The 27,630-nt window shown below is 37.7% G+C and overlaps 1 protein-coding gene across 2 annotated transcripts in view; it reads left to right on the forward strand.

Moving 5' to 3' along the window:
• Positions 1–27,630, forward strand: part of mRpS18C (mitochondrial ribosomal protein S18C) — a 127,424-nt gene that overhangs the window by 17,294 nt on the left and 82,500 nt on the right. Inside the window, exon 2 of one of the 2 annotated variants that reach the window (XM_090388149.1) lies at positions 8,354–8,439. In XM_090388149.1, coding sequence (XP_090244275.1) covers positions 8,354–8,439 — 86 coding nt within the window. Of the gene's footprint in view, positions 1–8,353; positions 8,457–27,630 lie in introns of both variants that reach the window. The other variant, XM_090388150.1, reaches the window with a different exon arrangement.

Below are 27,630 nucleotides of genomic sequence, written 5' to 3' on the forward strand. Positions count from 1 at the left end.
TGAAGATAAACACAAGAAAGGCACCTGGGTTGGATGGGATCTATCCAGTTATATTAAAGGAGGCAGCAAAGGAAGTAAGCAAACCCTTAGCCATAATTATGAGAGCTTCCTTGGACTCAGGGGAAGTACCCATGGACTGGAGATGTGCAAATGTGACCCCAATTCACAAAGGAGGATTAAAGGGTGACACAAGTAATTATAGACCTGTTAGTTTAACTTCTGTTCCTGGAAACTTAATGGAGGCACTGGTTAAAGAAGCACTGCAGGTTCATCTAGACAAGACTTCAGTTATAGCTCAGACACAGCATGGTTTTGTTAAGGGGAAGTCTTGCCTGACCAATTTGATTGGATACTATGATGCAGTCACAAAAGAACTGGATGCAGGGAATAACTTTGATATTATATACTTGGATCTTAGAAAGGCTTTTGATACTGTTGCACATGGAAGACTGCTGCACAAATTGGAGCAGTGTGGCATTGGAGGCAAATTGCTGCTATGGATAAAGGGGTGGTGAGGGGGAGAAGACAGAGTGGTAATCAATGGACACTGCTCATCGTGGACTAATGTTATTAGTGGAGTCCCTCAGGGTTCAGTATTGGGTCAATTATTGTTTTCTGTATTTATAAATGATATTGATGATGGTATATCGGGTTTAATGTCCAAGTTTGCAGACGATACGAAGGTTGGCAGGGTTGTCAACGACACTACTGACACTATGCTACTGCAACAGGATCTGGAAAGGTTGAGCAGATGGGCTGGGAGGTGGGAAATGAAGTTTAACATTGACAAATATAAAGTAGTACATGTGGGAAACAGCAACCCCAGAGCAACGTATCAACTCTGTGGTACTACACTGACAGTGGTAGAGAATGAAAGGGACCTGGGGGTGGTTGTTCAGGCAGATATGAAGTTTTCTGAGCAGTGCAGACGGCTGCAAGAGTAGCTCATGGTGTATTGTCAATGATATATAGGAATTTTTCTAGCAGGGATAAGGAGGTGATTATTCCCTTGTATAAGGCAATGGTCAGGCCACACCTAGAGTACTGTATACAGGTCTGGAGGCCTCATTTCAAGAAGAATGTTGAGCTGCTGGAACGAGTACAGAGAAGGGCAACAAGATTAGTGAATGGAACAAAGGGGTGCTCTTACGAAGAAAGGCTTAAGTTTTGCAAATTACATTGTCTGGGGACTATGCACCAGCGAGGTGATCTGATAGAGGTGTATAAAGCCTTGAATGGTTTGAGCATGTTCAATGCTGATGGGATTCTTCCTCTTGCTCAGAATAATCACCTCAGAGGGCATAAATTCAAATTGAGAAAAGACAGATGTTGGATAGACGTTTGGAAATTTGCCTTTAGCCTGCGGGTGGTTGGTTGGTGGAATAGACTTCCATCTCTTGTCGTGGAAGTTGATAGCCTAAATAAGTTTAAGGCTCAGCTGGGCAGGTATTTCGAAAGAACAGAGGGGTGAAGTGGAAGTGGTTATTTTATTTATTTATTTATTTATTATTATTTTTTATTTTTTTTTTTTTGGCTGAGGCTGCATAAGCTTTCTTTCTGGCATCAAATGCCTCTACTAATGGTAATGCTAAAATCCTTTCTCGATTTTAAATTTCCTACTGTCTTTGTCTAGTCTAATAAAGGAGGTAGCGTTCTCATATATTTTCTTCAAAATCATAATATACGGAGTATCTGTGCCTTGTCTTTCCAGTGCCCGAAACATTGCTGTATGCTGTATGGAGTCAAATGCCTTTTCATAATCCACATATGCCAGGTATAATGGTGTTTTATATTTATTTGATTTCTCTTTTAACTGTGATATTACGTGAAGGTGATCCCTAGTCGAAAATCTTGTCCTAAAGCCTGCTTGCTCTTTCCGTTGATTCTCATCAAGTATTCTTTCTAGAAATCTGTTAGTAATGACCCTTGAGAACAAGTTGTAGATGTGGGATAACAAAGCTAATTGGTCTATAATTTCCAATTTCTGATTTATCTCCTTTCTTATGCAGCAAAATTATAATTGCATTATTTTACTCCTCAGGCGTCACGCCTTTTCTATTGCATTTTGTGAAGTCTTGCCAGTTTGTGTCATGTCTCTTCCTCCCTATTTCAACAACGGTACAGTAACTTCATCTTTCCCTGGGGCTTTCTAATTCTTCATTTTCTTGAATGCATGTTCTACCTCATCAGGAAGAATATCGGGTATGTCGTATGTGTTGCTGATTTGAGATCCATCTTTCCCACTACTGGCATCATTCCCTCTCTCTTTGTTTAATTTTCTATAGTAGTCTTCTGCTGTTTGAATTATACATTCTCTGCTATTTATAAGTACGTCATCGCTATTCTTCAGTTTCAATATCATTTGTCTTTCTGTATTACTGCTCATCGCTGCTGATTTAAGTCCTTTGTTTTCCTTTAATGCTTTTTTTACTTTTCTTGTGTTAAATCTTCTTATGTCCTCTCTGAGTCTCTAATGGCTTTGCATAACTCAGTATATTCAGGGCGCCTCCGTAGCCAGGTGGGAAGGAGCAGCAGTGCGTAGCACATGCTTCTTGATTAGACCGGGGTTCGAGCCCGTCACCACCAAATACGGAGGATGCGGAAAGGTCAGGGAATGACCACCGCATATCCCGGAGCAATATGGCCTTAGCTGCTAATGCTCCTAAAAAAAACCAAACCAAAATCAGTATATTCAGTTTTCTCCTTGTCAGTGTTTATCTTGCTCTTCATTTGTCACCTTTGGTTCATCATGGCAAGTGTTTCTTGACTAATTTTTTCTTCTTTCGATTTCTTTTTCCCTATAGGTTTTTTGGCTTTATCGCTTTCAGAAAGTTGCAATATTCCTCGTCGATATCTTTGTCTTGAGCAGTCTGCAGAAGCTGAAACTTGTTCATAAATTCCGGTACACACTGCTTTTTCTCCTCTTCTGTTATCTCAAAGATCTTTGTATTATTTACTCGAGTCAGTTTTTTCCTTTCTTTTCCTACATCTATATGAAGTGTACATCTTACCATTCTGTGATCACTTTCAACACTTACCTTATTCAGGACGGTAACATCATTCACAATATATCTTCTGTTAGTGAGGATGAAGTCTATTTCATTAGTTGTTAATCCATTTGGTCTCTTCCATGTCCACTTTCTGTTCACCCTTTTCTTGAAAAAAGTGTTCATTACTGACAATCCTTGAGATTCTGCAGATTCCACAAGTCTTTCACCTCTTTAATTTCTTTCAACCAATTCCAAAATTTCCTATAGTTTCCCTTTCTGCGCTGTTTTGTCTTTTTCTAACCTTAGAATTTATGTCCCCGATAATAATAGTGTAGTGGGTTTCTGCTCATCTAGAAGGCTCTCAATTTTGATGTACATTTGTTCAACCTCTTCATCATGGCTCGATGTTGGTGCATAAATCATTATAACCTTTAGCTTGTACCTCTTAGAAATCTTGAGTATTAGTCTTGACACCCTTTGTGATGTACTTTTGAGTTCCAAAATGTTGTTTTTTAAATTTTTATGGACCAGAAATCCAATTCCACCTTCACTCCTTTCACTGTGTCCATTGGTGTAAGCAGATTTCCACTTGATAAACTTATAAGTGATTCATTTCTTCTTCCTGTTTCAGTCAAACCGCTGATATTGCAATTCACATTTTCTAATTTCTTTTCGAGTTCTAATATCCCGTCTTCACCGATGATCTTACGTTGTAACAGGCCAAGTTCAGTTTCCGTGCATGGCATTCTGGTCGTACCCAGAGATTCTTAACACCCTCTGCTTCCACTCTGATCCTCTCGCTGCCGTAAGAGGGGGAGTGAAAGCCGCTGGGAATTGAGGGCTATTTGTTTTGTCATGCTGTCATATGCTGGAGGGTTTGGTCTTTTCCTCTTCACGCTGACCAAGTGTCTTGAAGAGAACCACTCTACACCTTCGTTGCCACCTAAGTGATGTAACAGGGTTTACCCTCGAGAAGGTGTGCATGAGTGGATTTCATGGAGGGAGGTCAACCGGCCTTCTCCTAAATCTTCTGTAATAGAAAGATATTGGATCCATCAGTGTTTTAGACTGAGTGTCTGATAACACACAGTATACCTGTTCCCCTCTAAGCCCTGTAAAGACAGTATGCTACTCCAACTGGATCTAGATAAGTTGGGCAAATGGGCTGAGAAGTGGCAACTGAAATTTAACATTGACAAATGCAAAGTATTTCATATGGGTACCAATAACTCAAGAGAAATGTACTAACTGTGTGGTACTACACACATTGAAGTGAGAAAGACCTGGGGGTAATTGTGTAGTCAAATATGAAGTTTGCTGAGGAGGTCAGACGGGCTGCCAGGGCAGGTCATGGAGTCTTGTCAATGATATATAGGAATTTTGCTAGCAGGGACAGGGAGGTGATTATCCCATTATACAAGGCAGTGGTCAGGCCACACCTAGAGTACTTTGTATTGTAGGTGTGGCTTCCCCATTGCCTTCAGAAAGAATACCATCAACATTGAGCATGCTTAAACCATTCAAGGCTTTATGCACTTCAATCAGGTCACCTCGCAGGTGCCTAGTCTTCAGACACTGTAATTTGCAAAACAGCCTTTCTTCATAAGAGCAACCCTTTGTTCCATTCACTAATCTTGTTGCCCTTCTCGGCACTTGTTCCAACAGCTCTACATCCTTAAAATAGGCCTTCAGTTCTCTATTCAGTACTCCTAATCCCTGCCAGCAATATCAATATCATAAATAAATACAGAAAACAACAGTGGACCCAACACTGAACCATGGGGGTTGGTTGGTTTTTGGTTTTTTGGAGCATTAGCAACTAAGGGCAACATTAGCAATTAGCAACTAATTGCTCTGGGGTATGCAGTGGTCATTCCCTGACCTTTCCGCATCCTCTGTATTTGGTGGTGATGGGCTCGAACCCCGGTCTAATCAAGAAGCATGTGCTACGCACTGCTGCTCCTTCCCACCTGGCTATGGAGGCGCCAACCTTGGGGGGGACTCCACTAATAACATTAGTCCATGAAGAGAGCAGTGTCCATTGATTTGCACTCTCTGTTTTCTCCCACTCAAACATCAGCATATCCATAGCAGCAATTTGCCTCCAATGCCACACATCTTCAATTTTTGCAGCAGTCTTCCATGTGCAACAGCATCAAAAGCCTTTCGAACATCCAAATATATGATATCAAAATTGATTTTTGCATCCAGTTCCTTTGTTACCACAGTATAGTATCCAATCAAATCGGTCAGACAAGCTTCCCCTTAACAAACCCATGCCGTGTCCGAGCTATAACTGAAGTCTTGGCTAGATGATCCTGGAATGCTTCTTTAACCAGTGCCCCCATAATTTTCCTGGAACAGAAGTTATACTAACAGGTCTATAAATACTTTGGTCGTCCCCCTTTCATCTTCCTTCGTGGATTGGTGTCACATTTGCACATCTCCAGTACATGGGTACCCTCCCCCTGAATCCAAGGAAGCTCTCATAATTATGGCTAAGGGTTTGCTTACTTCCTTTGCTGCCTCCTGTAATATAACTGGATAGATTCCATCCACTCCAGGTGCCTTTCTTATGTTTATCTTCAACAATTTCTCCTCCACTTTACTCTCAGTTATTACAAGATCATCTAGCTTACTTCCTGAGTTCAATACACCTCTGGCATTCTCCTCTCTGAATAACTCCTAATGTGTGAATGTAGGATGCAAAATATTGATTTAATTTGTTACTTACCTGAGCAGGATCATCAACAGTTGGACCATCGATATCAATCTGACCAAATGATTCATCCCCTTTCTTCTAGAGTTTACATAAGTAAAAAACTTTTTGCCATTTTTCTTTGCATCCTTCACCAAATATTTTTCGCAATCTGCCTTCTGAGATTTATCTTATGAGGTCGCTATTTGAATTAGATCCCCATTCTTTCTATTTTTGCACATATATTTAAGTTTAACATCCTTTATATCTTTAGTTAATTGCGTTTTATCTCTTGTTTTACCTGGTCACTGGTGGCAAAAGCACTTCCTTTCTGTACCTTAATCAATATCACACGTTATTGTGTGGGTTTGCTTGCTACACTTTGTTTTGTTATATACACTATCACCACAGTCTGTGATAGTGTATATACTGGTGCAGCATGTGTATAAAACAATACAGAAAAATACAGAAAGGATTGACAGGCTAGTAAGGGGGAGAACTCTTAGTTAAGAAGCACATAAATTATATGGCACTGTATCCAGTTAACTTTGTGGTCAGTGCAATGTTGAGTCAGTTTGCCGTAACATAAGCACTGGGGAAGAAAAAAAGGGGAAGAAAAATAGGGTAAGAGTGTGTGTTTTTGATAAAATGACTCTGATGTGTATAACGAACAATTGTACAGAGAAATAGTGGGCCAGTAAATCAGAATGTCTTATAATGGGGGATTATTTTTATTATTATATTTTTTTGGCTGATGCTGTATAAGCTTGCTTTCTTGCATCATGTGCCTTTACTAATGCTAATGCTAACTGTAACTTTCCAGACTGGAATTTGTGAGTTGGTCACACAGACTAGCAGGACTTTTGTGGATTTATTGAATGGCTGTTTTCTACAACTGCATGTTAGAGAGCTGAATGGCTGTTTTCTACAGTTGCATGTTAGAGACAACGAGTGGGAGTAATAGTCTTGATCTGATGATGAGCAGTGATTATTCAAGCATCAAGAATGTGCAGATAAAAGAAACACTAGGTGGCAGTGATCACAGTGGATTTGGTATTTGCTTATTTAAAGGTGTTACTACCGTAAAGGGAAAGGTTTTTGCTTTCCTAAAGGTGAGCGCGTACAGTGGTCTCAGACAGTTATTAAATTCTATACAATAGTACCAACTGATGATGTTACCATCAACAAATTTTAAATGGGAAGCATTCCAGAAGTAATCATAGAAGCTATGAGGCTTTTCTTACCAAGAAAGAAATACTCCTTAAAGTATAAGCCTAAATAGAGTCAGATGAACTAATGAGACTCGTAGCAGAGAAGAAAAATGCATGGGTTGCATATAAATTACCAGGCAGAACAAAAGCTCGTTATAGATATAAACTAGTCTGTAATGAAGTCACAAAGGAGGTTAGACAAGTGAAGGCAGATTACAAGAAATTTTTGGCAAAGCATGCAAAGAAAAACAGGAAAGACTTCTTGTCATTAACCGTGTCCAAGTTTGCAGAGTGAAGCAAAGGTTGGTAGATTGATTAATGACAAGAATGGTGGTATACTACTGCAACAGGATGTAGAAAAGTTGGGTAGATGGGCTGAGAAATGGTAATTGAAGTTTAATATAGCCAAATGCAAAGTATTGCATATGAGTAGCAGGAACCCCAGAGTAATGTACCAACTGTGTGGTAGTACACTCAGTATAGTGGAAAATGAAAAAGACCTGGGGCTAAGTGCAGTTTTGAAGTTCTGTGAGTAATGCAGTCAGGCCTCTAGGAGAGCTCATGGGGTTTTTTCAATGATATACAGCAATTTTGCTAGCAGGGATACTGAGGTGATTATCCTGTTTTTTAAGGCAATGGTCAGTCCACATCTTGAGTACTGCATAGAAGTCTGAAAGCCTCATTTTAGATGGGATGTAGACTTCTGGAATGTGTAGAGAAGAGCACCGAGATTGCTGAGTGGAACAAAGGAGTGCTCTTACCTAGAAAGGCTTTAGTTTTGTCTATTTAGTTTTGCTTTAGTTTCTGGAGACTACGCACCTGCAAGTTGATCTGATTAAGAAGTTTAAGGCTTGTAATTTATTGAGCAAGTTCACTGCTGATGAGATTCTTCATCTTGCTCAGACTACAAACAGGGGGGATACATTCAAATTGAGGAAGGATGGTTGTAGATTAGATGTGTAGAAGTTTGCCTGCCTTTAGTGAGTGAGTGGTTGATTGCTGGGACAAACTTCCATCTGTTGTTGAAATTGATAGTTTAAATAAATTTAAGGAAGAACTAGACAAACTAATGGAGGGAGGGAGGGAGGGAAATAATATGTGAAATGGCAAGTGTTGGTTTTTTTCCACCTGCTGTGCTGTATAGTAGGCATTCTCTCTTGCATTATTTGCCGCTGCTAATTTTAATTATTAGATTATCATATTTTAACATTCTTTTGTTTTTGCCTATTTGACTTTTCAGTTAGTACTTGAGGTGTCTGTATGTGTGTGTGGGCATGTATGTATGTATGCATACATACGTGTATTTGTTTTTATCTATTGTTGATTCCTTGAAATAAAATTCCTGATCATTTTACTATTTATAAATAATCTGAAATAACTTGCAGTTCTCTTTTCAGCAATATAACATAATGAAATCTTTAACTTTCACAGTAACTTTTTTATTTATTTCTCAGGAAATTATGAATTAAGATTTCTGTCGTCATCAACAGAACATGAAATCATTTCTGTTTCAAAAAATTGCACCATGGAAAATGATGAGGTATTATAATGGAAGAAGTAATATTTTTGATAATTTAAAATTTTATTTAATGATTTTATTGATTGTTTTTTTTTTTGAATAAATGGAATTACTTTATTATTAAGAGGAATGATGCAAATTAATTTATATAGATCTTAGTGCACTGAATATATATGAACATAATGATCCTTTGGCTTAATTATCCATCCTGTGATTGCATTTAAAAATACTCACGTGCTGTTGAGTTATACATTATTGGTATTTTGAAGGTCAGTAATTCTACCGAGTCAGCCATTTGGATGTTTCTAGGAGATAAAAGAACTACAGCAGTGCCACCTGCTTGTTCAGTGGTGACTAGAAATTCGGCATAAATTGCATAAAATTATTAAATTGTGACATCACGAGGAAGCTTCATCACTGAATAAGAGCTACTCCATTTATGTGGCTGCGGCAAGTTTAGTAGATCGGCAGCTTAAATCCCAAGGCCGGATAAATGGTGAGGGTTTGACGTCAGGAAGGGCATCTGGTTGTATAAACTATGCCAAAACCAATAGATGTGTTCCAGTTAAGAAGTTAATCCAACTAGAGGAGAAGAAGAGGATGTAAAGTGTGAATTGGGAACATTGAATGCCGACCCCATATAACGTGGGAAAAGGCGAAGACAAAGAAGAAGAAGAAGATCCATCCTGTGATTCTTTTTATTTTTAAAGATACTACTTCTGTACATGTCCACTTTTGTATTGTAATAACATCATCCAATAACATTATGTCCATTTTTAGTGATGGGCTAAATCAAATGATTTTTATTATTGAATGATTAATAATTGATTATTTTAATAATCAAAATAATCAATTATATGCAAACTAGATTATGAAATCTATGGTAATTTATTACGGCATTTTCATAATTGATTTTATGTGGATTGCTTGTTTATGATGAAACTGACAATATTAGTGACTGAATCAAACTATTGCCTGATCATATTATATATATATATATATATATATATATAATCATATTATATATAATAATACTAGCCAACAAAAAATATTTTTTTTCATACCTCCGCAATGAAAATATCTGATTCTGGAGTTAAAAACGCACCGTAAAGAGTCTCTATCATGTCTACATTAAAAGATGTACCACCGTTTAATGTAAAAATAAAAGGATATATATACGTATAATTCAAGTTTGTAATACAAGTGTAAAAAAATATACATTCTATTATATGTTCGGAGGATAGATGTACAACGCTGAGAACATGTCATGATCAGTTAATCCTTGGAAAACCTTGGTATAGCCTATAAAAATCTTCTAAAAATGCTAAGTGTGCTCTCTTCAAATTGTAAATTGTTGCATCGGAATTTGAGCCTAAGAACCATAGGTAGAAATCTGATTATGTGTGTCACAAGAAAACCGACTCTAGAATCGATTGCTAAAATTAAGAGAATTAGCTTATGTCTGTTAAAATAAATCAGTATGTCATAGGTTACTGGCACGATTATGCAAAATTAGCATATTTTGGTAAAACGTAACTCCATCTTTTAATAACTGTGATGTGAAACTATCATGGTGATTTTCGAAATATATGAATAAAAATTGGTTAAAAACAGCATTTAAGTTCTTGGAGATAAAAATCCTATCTCCAAATAGGCCTACAAGGCCGGGACAATTCATATTGAACAATTAGACTTTACACCAGCCGGTATTCAAATAAACAAATTTCAATCCTGCAACTAAAACACTATTTACAATAAAATAAAATACAAGCATATAAAATGAAATGAAATAAAATAAAATATATAGTAGTCTAAAACTGATGTGATTTAATTTACAATAAAATAAAAATATATCTTCTTCTTCTTCTTTAATGCTGCCGAATGGCGTTTGCGACTTCGTTTTGATATTGTTCTCTGTCTAGCGCTGCGTGTAGAATTTGTGCTGTTGTCATGTGAAGCCAGGTGTTGATGTTATCTAGCCATGCCATTTTCGGTCTGCCTGGGCGTTTCTTGCCTTCGATCTTTCCCTCCAGGATGAGTGGTAGTAGGTGATATTTTTGTTGGTTCCTAGCGATGTGACCTAGGTATTTGCATTTCCTGCTGATGATGGTTTTGAGCACGTCCCGTTCCGTGTGCATGTCCTGCAGGACCTGTGCATTGGTTATCTTGGCTGTCCACGGAATTTTCAGCATTCTTCGGTAGAGCCACATTTCAAAGGCCTGGAGCTTTTTTGTAGTGGCTGATGTTAGAGTCCAGGTTTCTACACCGTAGAGCAGTATTGGCCAGATGTAGCATTTCAATGTGCGTAATTTGAGCATGATGTTCAAGCTTCTGTCGGTGAGGAGGGTTCTCCATTTGGTGAATGCCTGCCTGGCTTGTTCAATTCTGCTTTTGATTTCGGCCTCATGGTTCAGCTGGTCATCAATGAGTACTCCGAGATACTTGGAGCGGTGTATTTGCTCTAATTTTTCGTTATTTAGTTTGATCGTGATTTTGCTTGCAGTCCTGCTGACCTTCATCACCTTTGTTTTCTTTTTGTTGATTCGTAGCCCCCATGCTTGGCTTTCTATGTCCACTTCGTTCAAGATGGTCTGTAAATCTTGTTCTGAATCCGCTATTAGTGCTGTGTCATCGGCATATCTTAAGTTATTCATGTAGTGTCTGTTAACTTTTATGTCGATGTTCTTGTTAGCCAGTGTTTGGTCGAAGATCATTTCCGAATAGATGTTAAAAAGAATGGGAGATAATGGACAGCCTTGCCGGACGCCTTTTTTTATTGGAATTGGGTCTGTCAGGTCGTTGTCATAGCGAAGCCGGGCTGTTTGATTCCAGTAGAGAGTTGTAATAAAGTTGATATCGTTGTTTTCAAGCCCAAGTTTTCTCAGTCGGTCAATTAGGCGGTCGTGGTCTACTGAATCGAAGGCTTCTCGTAGTCAATAAAACATATATACACGTCTTTTTGATGTTCATAGCACCTTTGTAGCAATATTTGTAAACAGAAAATTGCTTCTCTGGTGCCTAGTCCCCTGCAGAATCCGAACTGTGTGTTTCCTAGTGCACTTTCGCACTTACATCTTATCCTTTGCTGAATCACCTTGAGGAAGACTTTTAGCACCTGGCTCATTAGACTGATCAGTCTGAAGTCTTCGCATTTCCGGCTGGTAGCCTTTTTTGGTAGGGCCACAAAGATGGATTGGAGCCATTCGGATGGAATGTCGTTGTTGTTGTAGATTTGATTGAACCATTTCGTTAGTTGTTGGATGTTGCTGTAGTCTAGTTGTTTCAGCAGTTCCACATGAATATGATCAGGTCCACAGGCCTTGCCTGGCTTTGTTATTCGGATGGCATGTTCCACTTCAGATGTTAATATGTGGAGATTGTCTTCCTGTGTTTGTTGTTGCGTTTTTGCCGGTTTTCTGTTGGTGCCGAACAGATTGTATATATAGCTCTTTCAGGTGTCGAGTTTGGCTTGTTTGCTTAGTATAGGTTGATTGTTGTCCGTATATAAGCTTGGGATAGGAGCCGGTTTGTAGATGTTTCCAGCTTCTTGTGCAGGTTATAGTTGTCATTTTTCTTGATTAGGTCTTCGATTTCTGCACACTGATCTTCCATCCATTTTTCCTTCGCCTTCTGGATTTCCTGTTTGATCTTTTGTTGTATTTATTTGTATTTATATAAAAATATATATATAAAATAAAATATGATGATAAAAGCGATAAAAACAGTTAATAAAATACCATAACAACTGTAGCTTTCAGAGACAGCGGTCTCCTTTCTCAACAGCGTATTTCTGCTGTGTGGCACATCCTTAAATAGCAGATCCATGGCACTCGTCACATGGTTCCTCGGGAATATGGCTGGAATTTCCCATTTATGCACTGGAACTGGAAATGGCTTGGGAGTGCGCTAGCTGAAACCGTTCATCTCGCCCAAGAACAACGGTTTCAAAGAGGGGATGTAAGCATGCACCCTTGTCTCTATTAATGGAATTGCTAGCTGCCCCAATACGTAAACTCTCAAGCCATTTACGGTCCCAGAACCCCTGTGCATGATCCGTGATGACAGCATCCTCTGGGGAGATTTGATGTTGCTTCTCCCAGAAGTGCTCTGCCATGGCAGACTTCCCATAGTTTGCGGACTTTATCGCATTCATATGCTCCCCCAGATGGTCTTTCAGTTGTCGCTCCGTCTCACCTACATAACACACCCCACAATCCGGGCATTTAATTTCGTATACCATCCCACTGTTGGCTTCTTTCGTTATGGGGTCTTTGACACAAGATATCACTGAGGCGCCTCCGTAGCCAGGTGGGAAGGAGCAGCAGTGCGCAGCACACGCTTCTTGATTAGACCGGGGTTCGAGCTCGTCACCACCAAATACGGGGGATGTGGGAAGGTCAGGGAATAACCACTGCATATCCCGGAGCAATATGGCCTTAGTTGCTAATGCTCCTAAAATCCAAATAACAACAACAACAAGATATCACTGTGTACAACCTCCGTCCCAGGAGTTGCACACAGCGTATCTGGCACCCACGAATTATTCGTGCAATGTGGTCTGAAAGGCCTGGATAGTAGGGAATGTATGCAGTGCTCACAGGGGCGAATGGCTCAGTACGGGTGGAATCCGCTCCTCTAATAATTCTGTCCAACACCCTCTGGGGGTTGCCGCATTTCTTGAGGTCTGCCGTGACACGAATAATTTCGTTATCTCTGTCCTCGGAGGTGCTACAGTGGGACCACACCCTATCTGCTAAAGCCTTGACAACACTACCCTTGTGTTGGCTGGCTTGTGCCGAGGTATAATGAGTATATTGACCTCGGCACATGGGCTTTCTAAACACCTTGGTCTTGAGCCTGCAACCATCCCTAATAACCAACAAGTCAAGGAATGGTAGGGTTCCCTCTGTTTCCACCTCCAAAGTAAATTTAATAAAAGGGGAGAAGCTATTAAGTACATCAAGTATCTGATCCTCCCTCCCCTTTTGTATAATGGTGAATGTGTCATCAACAAATCTTTTCCATTTATGCATGGGAAATTCCAAACCCTCAAAAAATTCTAACTTCCAACTCTTCCATTGCTAAGTTAGCCACTATAGCACTAATGGGAGAACCCATGGCTGTGCCATGGACCTGCTTATACATGACTTCTTTGGAAAACCATGGTGGTACTGGAAAATCAAAACTCCACACCCTCACAAATATCATTAACACTAAGAGGAGACCTAGTACTTAACAAAACATCCTTTTCTAATGCCATTCTAACACATTGGACTCCAAATTTAATAGGGATACAAGTGAACAATGATGAAACATCGAAAGAAATCATAATTTCGTCTTCTCGTATAGTCTGTCCTTTTATAAAATCCACAAACTCTTTGCTATTCTTGATAACAAAGTTGGAAAGTCCTACTATGGGTGCGATCAACTTGGCTAGGTACCTTGATAGAGCATACGTGGAACTATTTACAAATGATACAATTGGCCTGAGTGGTACGCCCACTTTATGTATCTTGGGGAGCCCGTAGGATCTGGGTAAGCGGCATCCAGCAGCATGTAATGACCAGTATACCTCCTTGGATATCCATCCTGACTTGTGCCAATACTGTATAAGGTTATTCACTTGTCGCTCCAAACTAACCAACGGATTTCTACGGACGACTTTATACGTAGTGGTATCTTGCAATAATTCCAAAGCTTTATTAAAATATTGCTCCTTGTCTAAAATAACTGTAGCTCTACCCTTGTCCGCGGGTAAGACTATGATTTCATCATCTTGTTTAAGTTCCCTCAAAGCCCTTTTTTGACTAGTACTAAGGTTGGAGTGGGCCGACCTGGCCTGGCTCAGGATAGCCGCAGTTCTAATGTGTACTTCATCAGCCTGGATAGCTGGTAACTTATAAATGGCTCTCTCGATGCCCATGGCTATTTCTGCGATGGGAGGTTTGTTGGGCATCAGAGCAAACTTCGTACCCAAGCTTAAAACCCCCTCCTGTTCCTTAGTTAGCCGCTTTCTACTGAGATTACAAATAAAATTAGTTTTAACATGGTCATGTGTAATCACTGTCTCCTCTAATAATCTATTAAATTTGCTGATTTGCCTCTGTTTATACACATCTGAAACCTTAGTTGTTTTCTCCAAGACTAATTTCACTACCAATGATCGATGTACAGGAGATATATTATTAACACATTCTAGAGCCAAACCAATTTGTCTTCTGGTAATCCTTAGATCATCATGGTTTGTGGATCCAGATACACAAAAACCTTTTTTGGAACTAATTGGTAGCTCTAACTAAACGATCATCATCAAAAGGCATCTTTATGCGGAACCCATATGGAACTAGGCCATCTGCTTTACATCTGTACACAAATCTTAAATGCTGTTTCTGTTTGGCCTCCGTCATGATATATCTCTCAAATTCATGGATGCGCCGCACTATGGAGTGACCATAGCTATCAAGGATATCTCCAAATAGGACTACAAGGCTGGGACAAATCATATTGAACAATTAGACTTTACACCAGCTGGTATTCAAATAAACAAATTTCAATCCTGCGGACTTTATTGCACATGAATGCAATAAAGTCCGCAAATTATGGGAAGTCTGCCATGGCAGAACACTTCTAGGAGAAGCAACATCAAATCTCCCCGGAGGATGCTATCATCACGGATCATGCACAGGAGTTCTGGGACAGTAAATTGCTTGAGAGCTTACGTATTGAGACAGCTAGCAATTCCATTAATAGAGACAAGGGTGTACGCCTTCATCCCCTCTTTGAAACTGTTGTTCTAGGACGAGATGAATGGTTTCAGCTAGCGCGCTCCCGAGCCATTTGCGGTTCCGGTGCATAAATGGGAATTCCAGCCATATTCCCGAGGAACCATGTGATGAGTGCCATGGATCTGCTATTTAAGGATGTGCCACACAGCAGAAATATGCTGTTGAGAAAGGAAACCGCTGTCTGCGAAAGCTACAGTTGTTACGGTATTTTATTAACTGTTTTTATCGCTTTTATCATATTTTATTTTATATATATATTTTTATTTTATTGTAAATTAAATCACATCAGTTTTAGACTACTATGTATTTTATTTTATTTCATTTCATTTCATTTTATACGCTTGTATTTTATTTTATTGTAAATAAAGTGTTTTAGTTGCAGGATTGAAATTTGTTTATTTGAATACCGGCTGGTGTAAAGTCTAATTGTTCAATAAGATAAAAATCATGTTAGCTTAATAATTGGATGTACTTATTGGTACGTAGTGGAAACAGCACATTGTGTTTAGTTTTGATTACATTGTGTCAAACTCCTACACTTTTTTCCCCCCTAATTTTCTGGTTGATTTTTTCATCATCTGATTTAAATCATTAGTTTATTATTTCATAATAAATAAATTATGAAAATGTTGTCATCGATTATTTCAATTGTGTCTCTCAGTTATACCCATCACTCTTCATCCTGTTATCGATGGTTCAACTGTTGATGATCCTGCTCAGGTAGCTAACAAACTAAATAATTATTTTGCATCTACATTCACACATGTTATTCAGGGAGGGGAATGCCACAGGTTTATTAAACTTTGGCAGTAAGTTAGATAATCTTGTAATAACTGAGAGTAAAGTGGAGGAGAAATTTTTTTTTTTTTATGTGAACACGAGAGGTATTAGAACCTATAGTACTTAGTACCGTTCTTGGGTTGGAGGATGAGAAGACGAAAGAAGATATTTGTTGACATTGGACTTGAACTTCTGTAGATTGTAATATTCAGGAAATGCATATGAAGGAAGGTTGTTCCAGAAAACTGCAGTTGTATGAATAAATGAGGATGATGAAAAGTTTGTTCTGTGGGTTTGAAGTTGGACAGTAAATGGATGTTGGCTGGTGGCGGCATGTGTTCGGACTGTTTTGAAAGAGAGAGAGAGAGAGAGCGGGAATTATAGAAGCCAATTCAGAAGAACAGTGCCCATGGAAGTATTTGTAGAAGAAGCATGCAGCAGAAACAGTACGTCTATAAGAAAGCGAGTGGAGAGACTCTGTTAGAGATGAATCATTAACCGTATCCCCGTCCGCTGGGGTGCGTACCAGCTGCAACTGGGTTCAGCAAGTTAATTCTATAATTTTTACTCTAATTACAGAGCTGAAACTCGCTATAGTTGGAGCCAGAACTGTTTTCTTGAATTTTCCCACTTAAATTTTCAAAACCTTCTATTGAATTTCACACAAATGACAAAAATGTGACATCAAGTATGCAATTTTTTAGGCCTTTTCAATTAATTTTTTTACCCCCGCCCTAACCAGCCTAGAGCTTATGAAACCCGACACTTGATTCGTTTCTTGGTGTAAAGCGCGCGAATTTCTTTTTACGGAGAGGAGCAGTTCTGATAAACAACTCCGCCTGAATACGAGCGAAGCCTGGGAAGTATATATCACGTCACCCGTACAGCTGCATCGAGACGGTAAGGGAGAAGTGTAAATAAACAAAAGACGAACAGAAGCTACTGTTTTTGACATAAGAAGCAATAAAGCCATACAGTACCAATAACAGTTTATGGAAGGTGAACAGATCGTATATCCTATCTTCAACAGTGTATTGCTCCTACGAACAGAAGATCAAGGAAATTCATCTGTTGGAAACGGGAAAAACTGGTGTAAAACTGATAACACTGCAATGCGCATTTGATAAAAAAAAAAAAGTTTGCTTTATTGTAATTGTTTTTAGTAAACAATATCAGAACAGCAGTTTCCTGGGTTTGATCTTCTAACCAAATTTCGAGAAAATATTTCTATTTATAGCTGCGTTATAAACTTCGAAACTGGTGCATCAAAAGAAAGAAAAAAAAATCATCCGCTATGAATTTCTTTCTTGAAATGTGTATTGTTCACATAACTGCAATATTTGTAACAATACAAAGCTAACAGATTACAACTAATGGCTGCTCAAAAAGTATCATTAGAAGATATTTGCTTGTTAACGCTTTGATGTCATCGCAAAGGGAGAAATTCTGTTTTAGCTCAGGAGCCGAATAAATTCACTATCCACGGTCATAATGCTGTTCTGAACTGCAATAAACAGATAAACTCCGCTGACAAATAGACTTACACCCCATCACTTTTATTGTTTTACTGTGGATTTTGGCAGATGAGTCGGTGACTGCTAAATGCAGTGCGGTTTCTTGTATTCTCTCTCTCTCTCTCTCCTCTCTCTCTATTTCGGGATCTCTGACCGTGTGGTCATCACATAATATAAACAGAAAATTTGTTTGTCGGAATGCTGCCCATCAATTATCAACTCTTTTACCGACCTTCTAATGTATGTTGTGTTCAAATAATCCACTTTGCGAAATTCGAAAGTGCTACATCAATTAGGAGCAAAAATGGTTTCCCCCAACATAATGAATTACTTTATAGGTATAATAATGATTTTACTGACTGGAAGAAAGTGTCCACAATAAAACAATTGTACAAGGCGAAAACATGCAGTCACTCAAAGGATAAGCAATACAGCGATGTTTGAAATTTATAATGCAGTTCACTAGTTAATATTTCCAGAGGAATTATTCTGGATTTTTTATCAAATGAGCACCAGACCAAAATCGGACTAATTAGTAATTCCGCATCCTAGGATGAACTGACTAATTAGAACTCCAGCATCTGTGATGAAATGTCGTGCACGATATTGTTTGCTACAACAATAACGTAAAGCAACAAAGCAAAACATTGTAACAGAGCAATAATGTGAAATATTGTTAGAAAGTAAAAATGCTAAATACTGTTCCCTAAAACAATAGCACAGCAAAGTGTTTTTCTTTTTTTTTTCATTTCTACCGTGTGAATTTTCTTGATTTTGTGTCAGTAGACAGAATATGTATTGTAATTTCTTCGATATGTATTGAAGAAATTTACAATATGTAAATTATTACAATATGTATTGAAATACATATTGAAGAAAGGAAATACGATAGTAAAATACACATTGGAAATAAAAAAATATTCCTGTGTTCAAACAATTTGGGAAAATTGTTTGAACACAGGAATATTTTTTTTTTAATTGTATTTTGTAATTTTGTAAAATCAAATGTGATTGTATTCAAACAATTTGGGAAAATTGTTTGAATACAATTACATTTGGGAAAATTACAACAAAAAGACTGATTTTACCCGAAGACATCAGATCAGTCCAAAGTAACTGTGTAGTCATTTGCATTCAAGTGATGTTTGAAATGTATAATCCAGCTTCCAATATATTTATGGCTAGTATATCCAATTGACGAAAAGGGGATTGAATGCCGTCCATTGTCCCTTCTAAGCTGAAATTATTCCCCTTTGGGAATATTGCAAATACTGATATCTGTCGAACAGAAGACAGTTTATGTTCCCCTACCATAACAAATTACTTGCGGTAACATGAAGAGTAACTTCCTCTTTGATTTTACTGCAAGAAACTCAGAACAAAACATCTGTTCTAACTGCATACACTTATTGTTACTGTCCTGACATTATTTCTAGATGACAACTACTACCATGCAAAAAGATTACTGTACTTTGGTTTGATATTACGGTAAGATTTTGATCTCCCCTACCGTAACAAATTACTGGCGGTAACATGAAGGGTAACTTCCTCTTTGATTCTACTCAATGGACTCTCAGAACAAAACACCTGTTCTAACTGCATAGGCTTATTGTTACTGTCCTGACATTGTTTCTAGATGACAATACTTTCCATGCAATAAAGGATTACTGTACTATAGTTTATTGTACAAGGGTGTCAAGACTAATACTCAAGATTTCTAAGAGATACAAGCTGAAGATTATAATGATTTATGCACCAACATCGAGCCATGATGATGAAGAGGTTGAAGAAATGTACACTGAAATTGAGTCTTCTAGATGAGCAGAAAACCCACTACACTATTATTATGGGGGACTTCAATGCTAAGGTTGGAAAAAGGCAAAACAGCGCAGAAAGAGGAACTATAGGAAATTTTGGAATTGGTGAAAGAAATAAAAGAGGTGAAAGACTTGTGGAATTTGCAGAATCTCAAGGAATGTCAGTAATGAACACTTTTTTCAAGAAAAGCGTGAACAGAAAGTGGACATGGAAGAGTCCAAATGGATTAACAACTAATGAAATCGACTTCATCCTCACTAACAGAAGATATATTGTGAATGATGTTACCGTCCTGAATAAGGTAAATGTTGGAAGTGATCACAGAATGGTAAGATGTACACTTGATATAGATGTAGAAAGGAAAGGAAAAAACTGACTCGAGTAAATAATACAAAGGTCTTTGAGATAACAGAGGAGGAGAAAAAGCAGTATGTACTGGAACTTAAGAACAAGTTTGAGCTTCTGCAGACTGCTCAGGACCAAGATATCGACGAGGAATATTACAACTTTCTGAAAGTGATAAAGCCCAAGAAACCTATAGGGAAACAGAAATCCAAAGAAGAAAAAATTAGTCAAGAAACACTTGTCATGATGAACCAAAGACGACAAATGAAGAGCAAGAAAAACACTGACAGGGAGAAAATTGAGTATACTGAGTTATGCAAAGCCATTAGAAAGAGACTCAGAGAGGACATAAGAAGATTTAACACAAGAAAAGTAGAACAAGCATTAAGGGAAAACAAAGGATTTAAATCAGCAGCCATGAGCAGTAATACAGAAAGACAAATGATACTGAAACTGAAGAATAGCGATGGTGTACTTATAAACAGCAGAGAAGGCATAATTCAAATAGCAGAAGACTACTATAGAGAATTATACAAGGAGCGAGGGAATGATACCAGCAGTGGGGAAGATGGATTGCAAAGTAGCAACACATACGACATACCCGATATTCTTCCTGATGAGGTAGAACATGCATTGAAGAAAATGAAGAATCGGAAAGCCCCGGGGGAAGATGAAGTTACTGTAGAGTTGTTAAAATTGGGAGGAAGAGACATAACACAAAAACTGGCAAGGCTCTTCACAAAGTGCATTAGAAAAGGTGTGATGCCTAAGCAGTGGAATAATGCAATCATAGTTTTGCTGCATAAGAAAGGAGATAAATCAGAAATTGGAAATTATAGACCAATTAGCTTGTTATCCCATATCTACAAGTTGTTCACAAGGGTCATTACTAACAGATTAGAAAGAATACTTGATGAGAATCAACCGAAAGAGCAAGCTGGCTTTAGGACAGGATTCTCAACTATGGATCACCTTCACGTAATATCACAGCTAATGGAGAAAGCAAATGAATATAAAACACCATTATGCCTGGCATTTGTGGATTATGAAAAGGCATTTGACTCCATACAGCATAAGGCAATGTTTCGGGCGCTGGAAAGACAAGGCATAGATACTCCATATATTATGATTTTGAAGAAAATATATGAGAGTGCTACATCCTTTATTAGACTAGACAAAGACAGTAGCAAATTTAAAATCGAGAAAGGAGTTCAACAGGGAGACACAATATCTCCGAAGCTGTTTACTGCTGCCCTTGAGGAAGCTTTCAGAAGATTAGACTGGTTGCAGAAAGGAGTCAATGTGAACGGAGAGTACCTAAACCATTTACGATTTGCAGATGACATTGTGGTCATAAGCCACGATCCCAAAGAATTAGAGGAAAATCTTAATCAGTTATGCACAGTTAGTAAGGATTTTGGACTAAAGATGAATATGGCTAAAACAAAAGTAATGATGAACAAGTATGCCACGGAAAGGGAAATAATGATTGAAGGAGCAGTAATTGAAAACGTGGAGTCATATACTTATCTGGGACAAGTTATTAGCTGTAATAATGATAAATGGCTGGAAGTCAAGAGAAGAATAAATTTTCGATGGATAGCATTCAGGAAATATAGTCACATACTGAAGAGCAATATCCCAGTTTGTCTGAAACGTAAAATAATGAATCAATGTATACTCCCCACCATGACTTATGGAAGTGAAACTTGGGCACCCACCAAAAGAATGGAAGAGAAGCTGAGAACTACACAGCGAAGAATGGAACGAATCATATTGGGAATCAGACTGTTAGATAAGAAGAGAAACACATGGATTAGGCAGCAAACTCAAGTAAAGGACATTCTTATCAAAACTAAAGAACTAAAATGGTCTTGGGCAGGACACATAGCTTGAAGACATGATGACAGATGGACTAAGAAAATAACAGAATGGTACCCAAGAGGAGCTAGAAGAAAACCTGGAAGACAAAGGCGGAGATGGATAGATGAAATTCATGAGTTTTCGAGTAGTAAATGGATGGCCAGTGCTCAAAACAGAAGGAACTGGAAAGTTGCTGGAGAGGCCTTCATCCTGCAGTGGATTGAAAATGGCTGATGATGATGATGATGTACTATAGTTTGATCTTACCGTAAGGTTAGAATGAAACACTTGCCAATATTTCCAGAGGGATTATTGACTACTGTTTGCTGAATTTACCGCAAAGAAGTTTTCACAATTATACATATGTAGAAGGCGAAAACACATACTCCACCCAAACAAATTATTTTCACTACAAGAAAGAGTTGGGGTGGGGCTCAACGGATTTTCCACATTTCTTGATTCTGCGCAACGCGAGAACTTCAATTTAAGTAGTGACAACCATTGATATTTCACATTTAGATTTCAGACTTATTTTCATATTTAGATTTCAGATTTACCGTAGAAAATGCATAGGAGTTACTTGGAAGGGAATTATGAAGAAAGGGCAGCTGATGAGCAGTCATCATCAGAAGGTGATAGCTCCTTCTGTGAAGAATTGGACCATCGGAGTAGCACGGAGACAAGCGATGGCAGTGACAGTGACTGGGAACAGCTGGAGGAGGATGTATATATCGGGAAGGATAAAAGCACGGTGTGGAGGAAAGTTGCTCCTCGTCTAAATATTCGCGCAGCTCGAGGTAACATTATTCATTTACCAGGTGTGAAGGCTGCAGGTAAGTCCGCCAAATCACCAATTGATTGTTTTTTATTATTTTTCGATAATGAAATGATAACTCATATAGTGAAACATACTAACGAATATGTTGATAAAATATCTTCTAATTTTTCGTTCGCCAAGGATGCCAGAAGAACAGATAACGATGAAATGAGAGCTTTGATAGGTATTTTAATATTGTCAGGAATGTCTGGGCTAGCAGGGATAAACGCAGAACATATGTGGCGTAAAGATGGACTTGGTCCGGAATTGCTGTCATCGGTTATGACCCATAAGAGGTTTTCATTCCTCCTTCGGGTTATGCGATTCGATAGCAAGAGTGATAGACACATTAGAAAAGAATCGGACCGACTTGCAGCGTTTCGTGAAATTTTTTTCATGTTTTTGGAGAGATGCCAGAGATTTTACTCACTTTCGGAGTATGTAACTGTAGATGAACAATTAGTGCCATTCAGGGGTAGATGCTCATTCCTTCAATACATCCCAAGTAAACCGGCAAAATATGGACTGAAAATATTTACATTAGCCGATGCTAAGATGTGTTTCACGTTCAATATGGAAGTTTATGTGGGGAGACAACCTCCCGGGCCATATGCCCTGTCAAATTCGCCCCTCGATGTGGTGATGCGGCTTGTTCGCCCAATTGAAGGAACCAACCGTAATTTGACCACAGACAATTGGTTCTCCAGTGTGCCTCTGGCTTCTAAATTACGAGAAAAAAAACATTACTCTTGTTGGCACACTAAGAAAAAATAAACATGAGCTACCAGCTGAATTGGTCAATCTGAAGGAACGCAAGCCGACTAGTAGTTTGTTCGCATTCCAAGATCAGACCACAGTTGTGTCCTGTGTACCAAAGAAAACCAGAAATGTGATCCTAATATCGACTAAGCACCACGACGATACTATAGATCCTGACAGTGGCGACAAAAGAAAGCCGGAAATTATTACGTTTTATAATATGACCAAAGGTGGAGTTGATGTCTTGGATGAAATGTGTGGAACGTATACTACTTATCGGAAAACCAGAAGGTGGCCAATGGTACTTTTCCACAGGATTTTGAACATTGCTGGAATAAATGCCTTGGCTATTTTCCGTAGCAATAATCCAGAAGTGAGGCTCCCTCGAAGCGAGTTTCTCGCAGAGATTGGAAAAAGTTTAGTGAATCCACAGCTCCGTAAAAGAGCGGCCACGGTAACTCTTCCAAAATATCTTCGTGCGAAAGCAGCGAAATATGCTTGTATTCCACCAGAAGAAATTCCTGGACCTTCCCAACAGTTTCCACCTAAGCCAGGTAGATGTTACAAGTGTCCCAGGAAGAAAGATCGTAAAACAAAGAAATTCTGCGAAGCATGTTTAGAACGAGTTTGTAAGGAGCACTCGAAGACTGTCTGTGAATTATGTTTTGGGAAGATACCTAAAGAAAATGTTCAAAGTAGTGACAGTGATGACTAAAAATACACACTTATCAAGTTGGCTTTTTTTATTTAGCTAAACTACTTTATATTAGCATACATAATTTATATGTATATTTATATACACAAACGTAGCAAAAATTATGTATGCTAATATAAAACAGTACAGCTAAATAAAATAGTCTACAAATGTGTGTGTGTCGCTACTACAACTTTTTCAGCAGGTCACTTCTTATGAGACATTCTTTCAGAAGTGGGGTGTTTCTTGCAAGTTAGTTTGAGCAACATAATGCAGAAGGCCTTAGTTTTATTCTATCTTCCTGGTGCACATGTACATTATGACAAAGTAGATTTAGTTTATATTTAGAATTCAGCATTGCTTTTCATTATTCAAGCAGATAAGTTCAGATTTTTTTTTTATTTTAATTAATTTAGAAATTAGCTTGATACAGCTTCTTCATATTCATTTAGGGATTACACTATTACAGATATATATTCATTTAGGAATAAGACTAATACAACTTTTTCATTCAGTTTGGTTTACTAATGGAAATTTGCACACTTTTTTATTCAGTTAGAAATTAAATTTACAATATTTATAATTTTTCTTATATTCCTTTAAGATTACACTAGCACAGTTTTTTTTATTCGTTTAGAATTACATTAGCACATTTATTTAATTTTTATTTGTTTAGGATTATATTAGCACATTTATTTATTTTTTTATTAACGTAGAGATTAAGTTGACACATCTTTTTTTATTCATTTAGGTTTAGGTTACCACATCTTCCTTATTTAGCTAGAGATTAGCTAAACATAGCTCATTATTTTTATTGCTAGAGATTAGATTGACACGTTAATTTTTTTTTTTTTAAATTAATTTAGGTATTATATTAGTATTAGCATAGCTTCTTGGTTAGGTGTGTACCCTTCAGAAGGATCAGAAATCTTCTTTTGGCTGGATGCAACTGTACTTCTGCAGCTTTTACATGAAGTAGTTTTGGCAGAGACCGAATGGCTACTCTTTTTTAGAGTTGTGTGATTTCACTACTGATACCAATCTCTATGAGAAGCTCTTCGTGTGTATTATTCACTTCTGGATTTTTGTTCTGCGGGTTGTTTATGGTATTAATTCCTGAAATGTCAGGAATCCAAAAAAAAAAAAAAAAACGCCATTGGTCATTTTCTGCTTTCCTGAGACATGAAGTAGATCACATTTCATCCTATGGGTCTATTCCACATTCGATCATATTGAAGCGTAATTTCTGGCTTTCTACTATCACCACCGTTGCTATCTATAGAGCTGTCAAAGTGGGTTGTGTGGGAGCACATTTCTGTTTTTTTTTGTGATATTCAGCTGGCAGTTCTCTTTTCTTTTTTTTTTCAGCGAGCCAACAAACAGTGTTTTCTCATAAAATTTTAGTAGTCAAAGACAACGCTAGAACCAGTTGTTATAGGAGCAATTGTGATTAGTTTCTTCGATAGGGCAAACAAGCTGATTCATCACATCCGGACGTTCTTGAAAAGTTGTCTGGCTGTTGTCTTTCAACATAAATCTCCATATTCTTTGTGTATAAAATCATATTTGCATAGCATAATGTAGTATGCAGTTCACATTTTGCTATTTTACTGGTACGTATTCGGGAAAAAAAGAACATTTATCGTTGAATGAAACTAGTTGTTTATCTTCAGGATATTACAGCACTATGTAATTTCTTCGGCATCTATCTAAAAACAAATACCAAAAAATCCGTAAATGCTGCTAATCGGTCTGTTTTTTTCTCTTTTGAGTCTGTTACTTCGGACCAACCATTATTATTTCACATATTTTCCAAGTTTTAACTTGGAAAATATGTGGAATAATAATGGTTGGTTGCTGCATGATACGTTCCTAAAAAGTTTGTTAGAAAGCTAATTTCATTGTTATCTGTTCTTCTAACATCTGGCGTGAATCTGGGTTAACATTACATTATCGAAAGGACAATCCTATAGTGATTGGTGTTCTTGCTGCAGCCCTCGTACCTGGCAGATGACATATAATGTTCTGGGCTGTGTGGATATTTTGGAGGCCAGCAGTTTTTCTTCATTCGGTGACTTTATTCTTTCCGATATAGTCATGCTTTGTTTGTGCTGTTGTGATGTTCACTTTCTTGGCAGTCATCTTCATCAGTGGATGCTGAAGTTTCAATAAGGCATCCCTATTGTAACCTTCAGCGCTGGAGTCCGGTTTCAGAGGTTACAGAATAAAACATTTCAAAAAAAATTAATTTCTATAAAAAGGAGCATACTACTAGCCATGATGCGTGCCTATTGTACAGTTTTATCAGCTCTTCAAGTGCAGGCAGGATCTATTCCACTAGATCTTTACGTAATTTACAGAGGGTTGTGTTACAGATTGAAAACAAGCAATTCCAACCGACTTCTTTGATATTAGAATCAACATGAATAATCATAACATCTAAGGTGAGAAGAAAAACAACAGGAACAAACTTTCTACCTTATGACAGACACAATGGGACATATCGCTGACCATGCAGGTTAATAGAAAGTTTTCTCCAGAGGTTACCTACCTAACGGATAAAGGCAGAAGATAATGGTTCTCCCTATCGATGCAGAAGTCATATCTCACCACTGGACACTGTTGCTAAACGATAAACTGTGCAAATTCGGACTTTTTCATACTAACTTCTGCTCTTGCAGACAACGTGAAGAGTGACAGCATGTGTTATTTGACTGTGACATTTATGAGGACTTGAGAAAAAAAATTGTGTTAGAGATTTTCATCCTGGATTGGAACATCATCTTGTGGAAAACAAAGAAATTCATTCCACCTTTCAGAACTTTGCTTCTCTTGTTTTCGAAAGATGCTGATCTATTGGACAAACACCAACTGCTGCCATCTGATTTGTTTTTACCTGGGCACTATTTGTGTTATACGCAGAATGTAAATATGTACTGATGAACCATATACCAGCTTAGTTTCAGTTCTACTATTATGTTTTATGCTGAATGTAAATATGAGTGTTAACATATTATTATAAAAATAAAGATATTTATTTGAACTTCATTTTGCTTTGCTGTGTTAAAAATATGACAAGCCAAAATTTACTTTTTTTTCATTTTTTTTTGGTAGAAAATATCAATAAATTACAGCCATTAGAATGTCATAAACAAGAGACAAATTAAAAAAAAAAGTAGTATACCCTAATCAAAAATAAAAAAGAGAACGCAATCAGATTTTGGAAAGCATTATCTTTTCAGATAAAACTCAGTAAGAGGAAACAACCATTCTGTGGAACAAAACTTTCACATGCAACATTGCATATTGCAATTCAATAGCACAGCACAGGAATACACTGAACACAAACATTATTCATGATAACATTGTTTATTTATAAATTACTTGCATTTCATACACGTAATAATATAATATTGTTTACTAATAATTAATGATTACACTATTTTTTCTAAAATTGAAAAGGATTTGGATTTCATTTATTATAACATTGCCAAGTAGTTAGCTTTGGACCTTTGACAACCTCCTGGCCTGCTTCCCACAAAAAAAGAAAAAATACTTTTATTTTTCTCTCTCTCTAGGGTAAAAATGCAAAATATTGTTCCCTAAAACAATTGCAGTAAAGCAATGTGGATTTCTCAAATGCGCGCCAGACCAAAATCGGACTAATTAGTACTTCCACATCCTAGGATGAACTGACTAATTAGAACTCCAGCATCTGTGATGAAATGTCATGCACACCGATATCGTTTGCTACAGCAATAATATAAAGAAACGAAGCAAAATATTGTAACAGAGCTATAATGCAAAATAATGTTAGAAAGTAAAAATGCAAAATAT

Source organism: Mastigoproctus giganteus, chromosome 13 (genome assembly GCF_048544385.1).
Source record: "Mastigoproctus giganteus isolate SK-2022 chromosome 13, ASM4854438v1, whole genome shotgun sequence".
NCBI lineage: Eukaryota > Metazoa > Arthropoda > Arachnida > Uropygi > Thelyphonidae > Mastigoproctus > Mastigoproctus giganteus.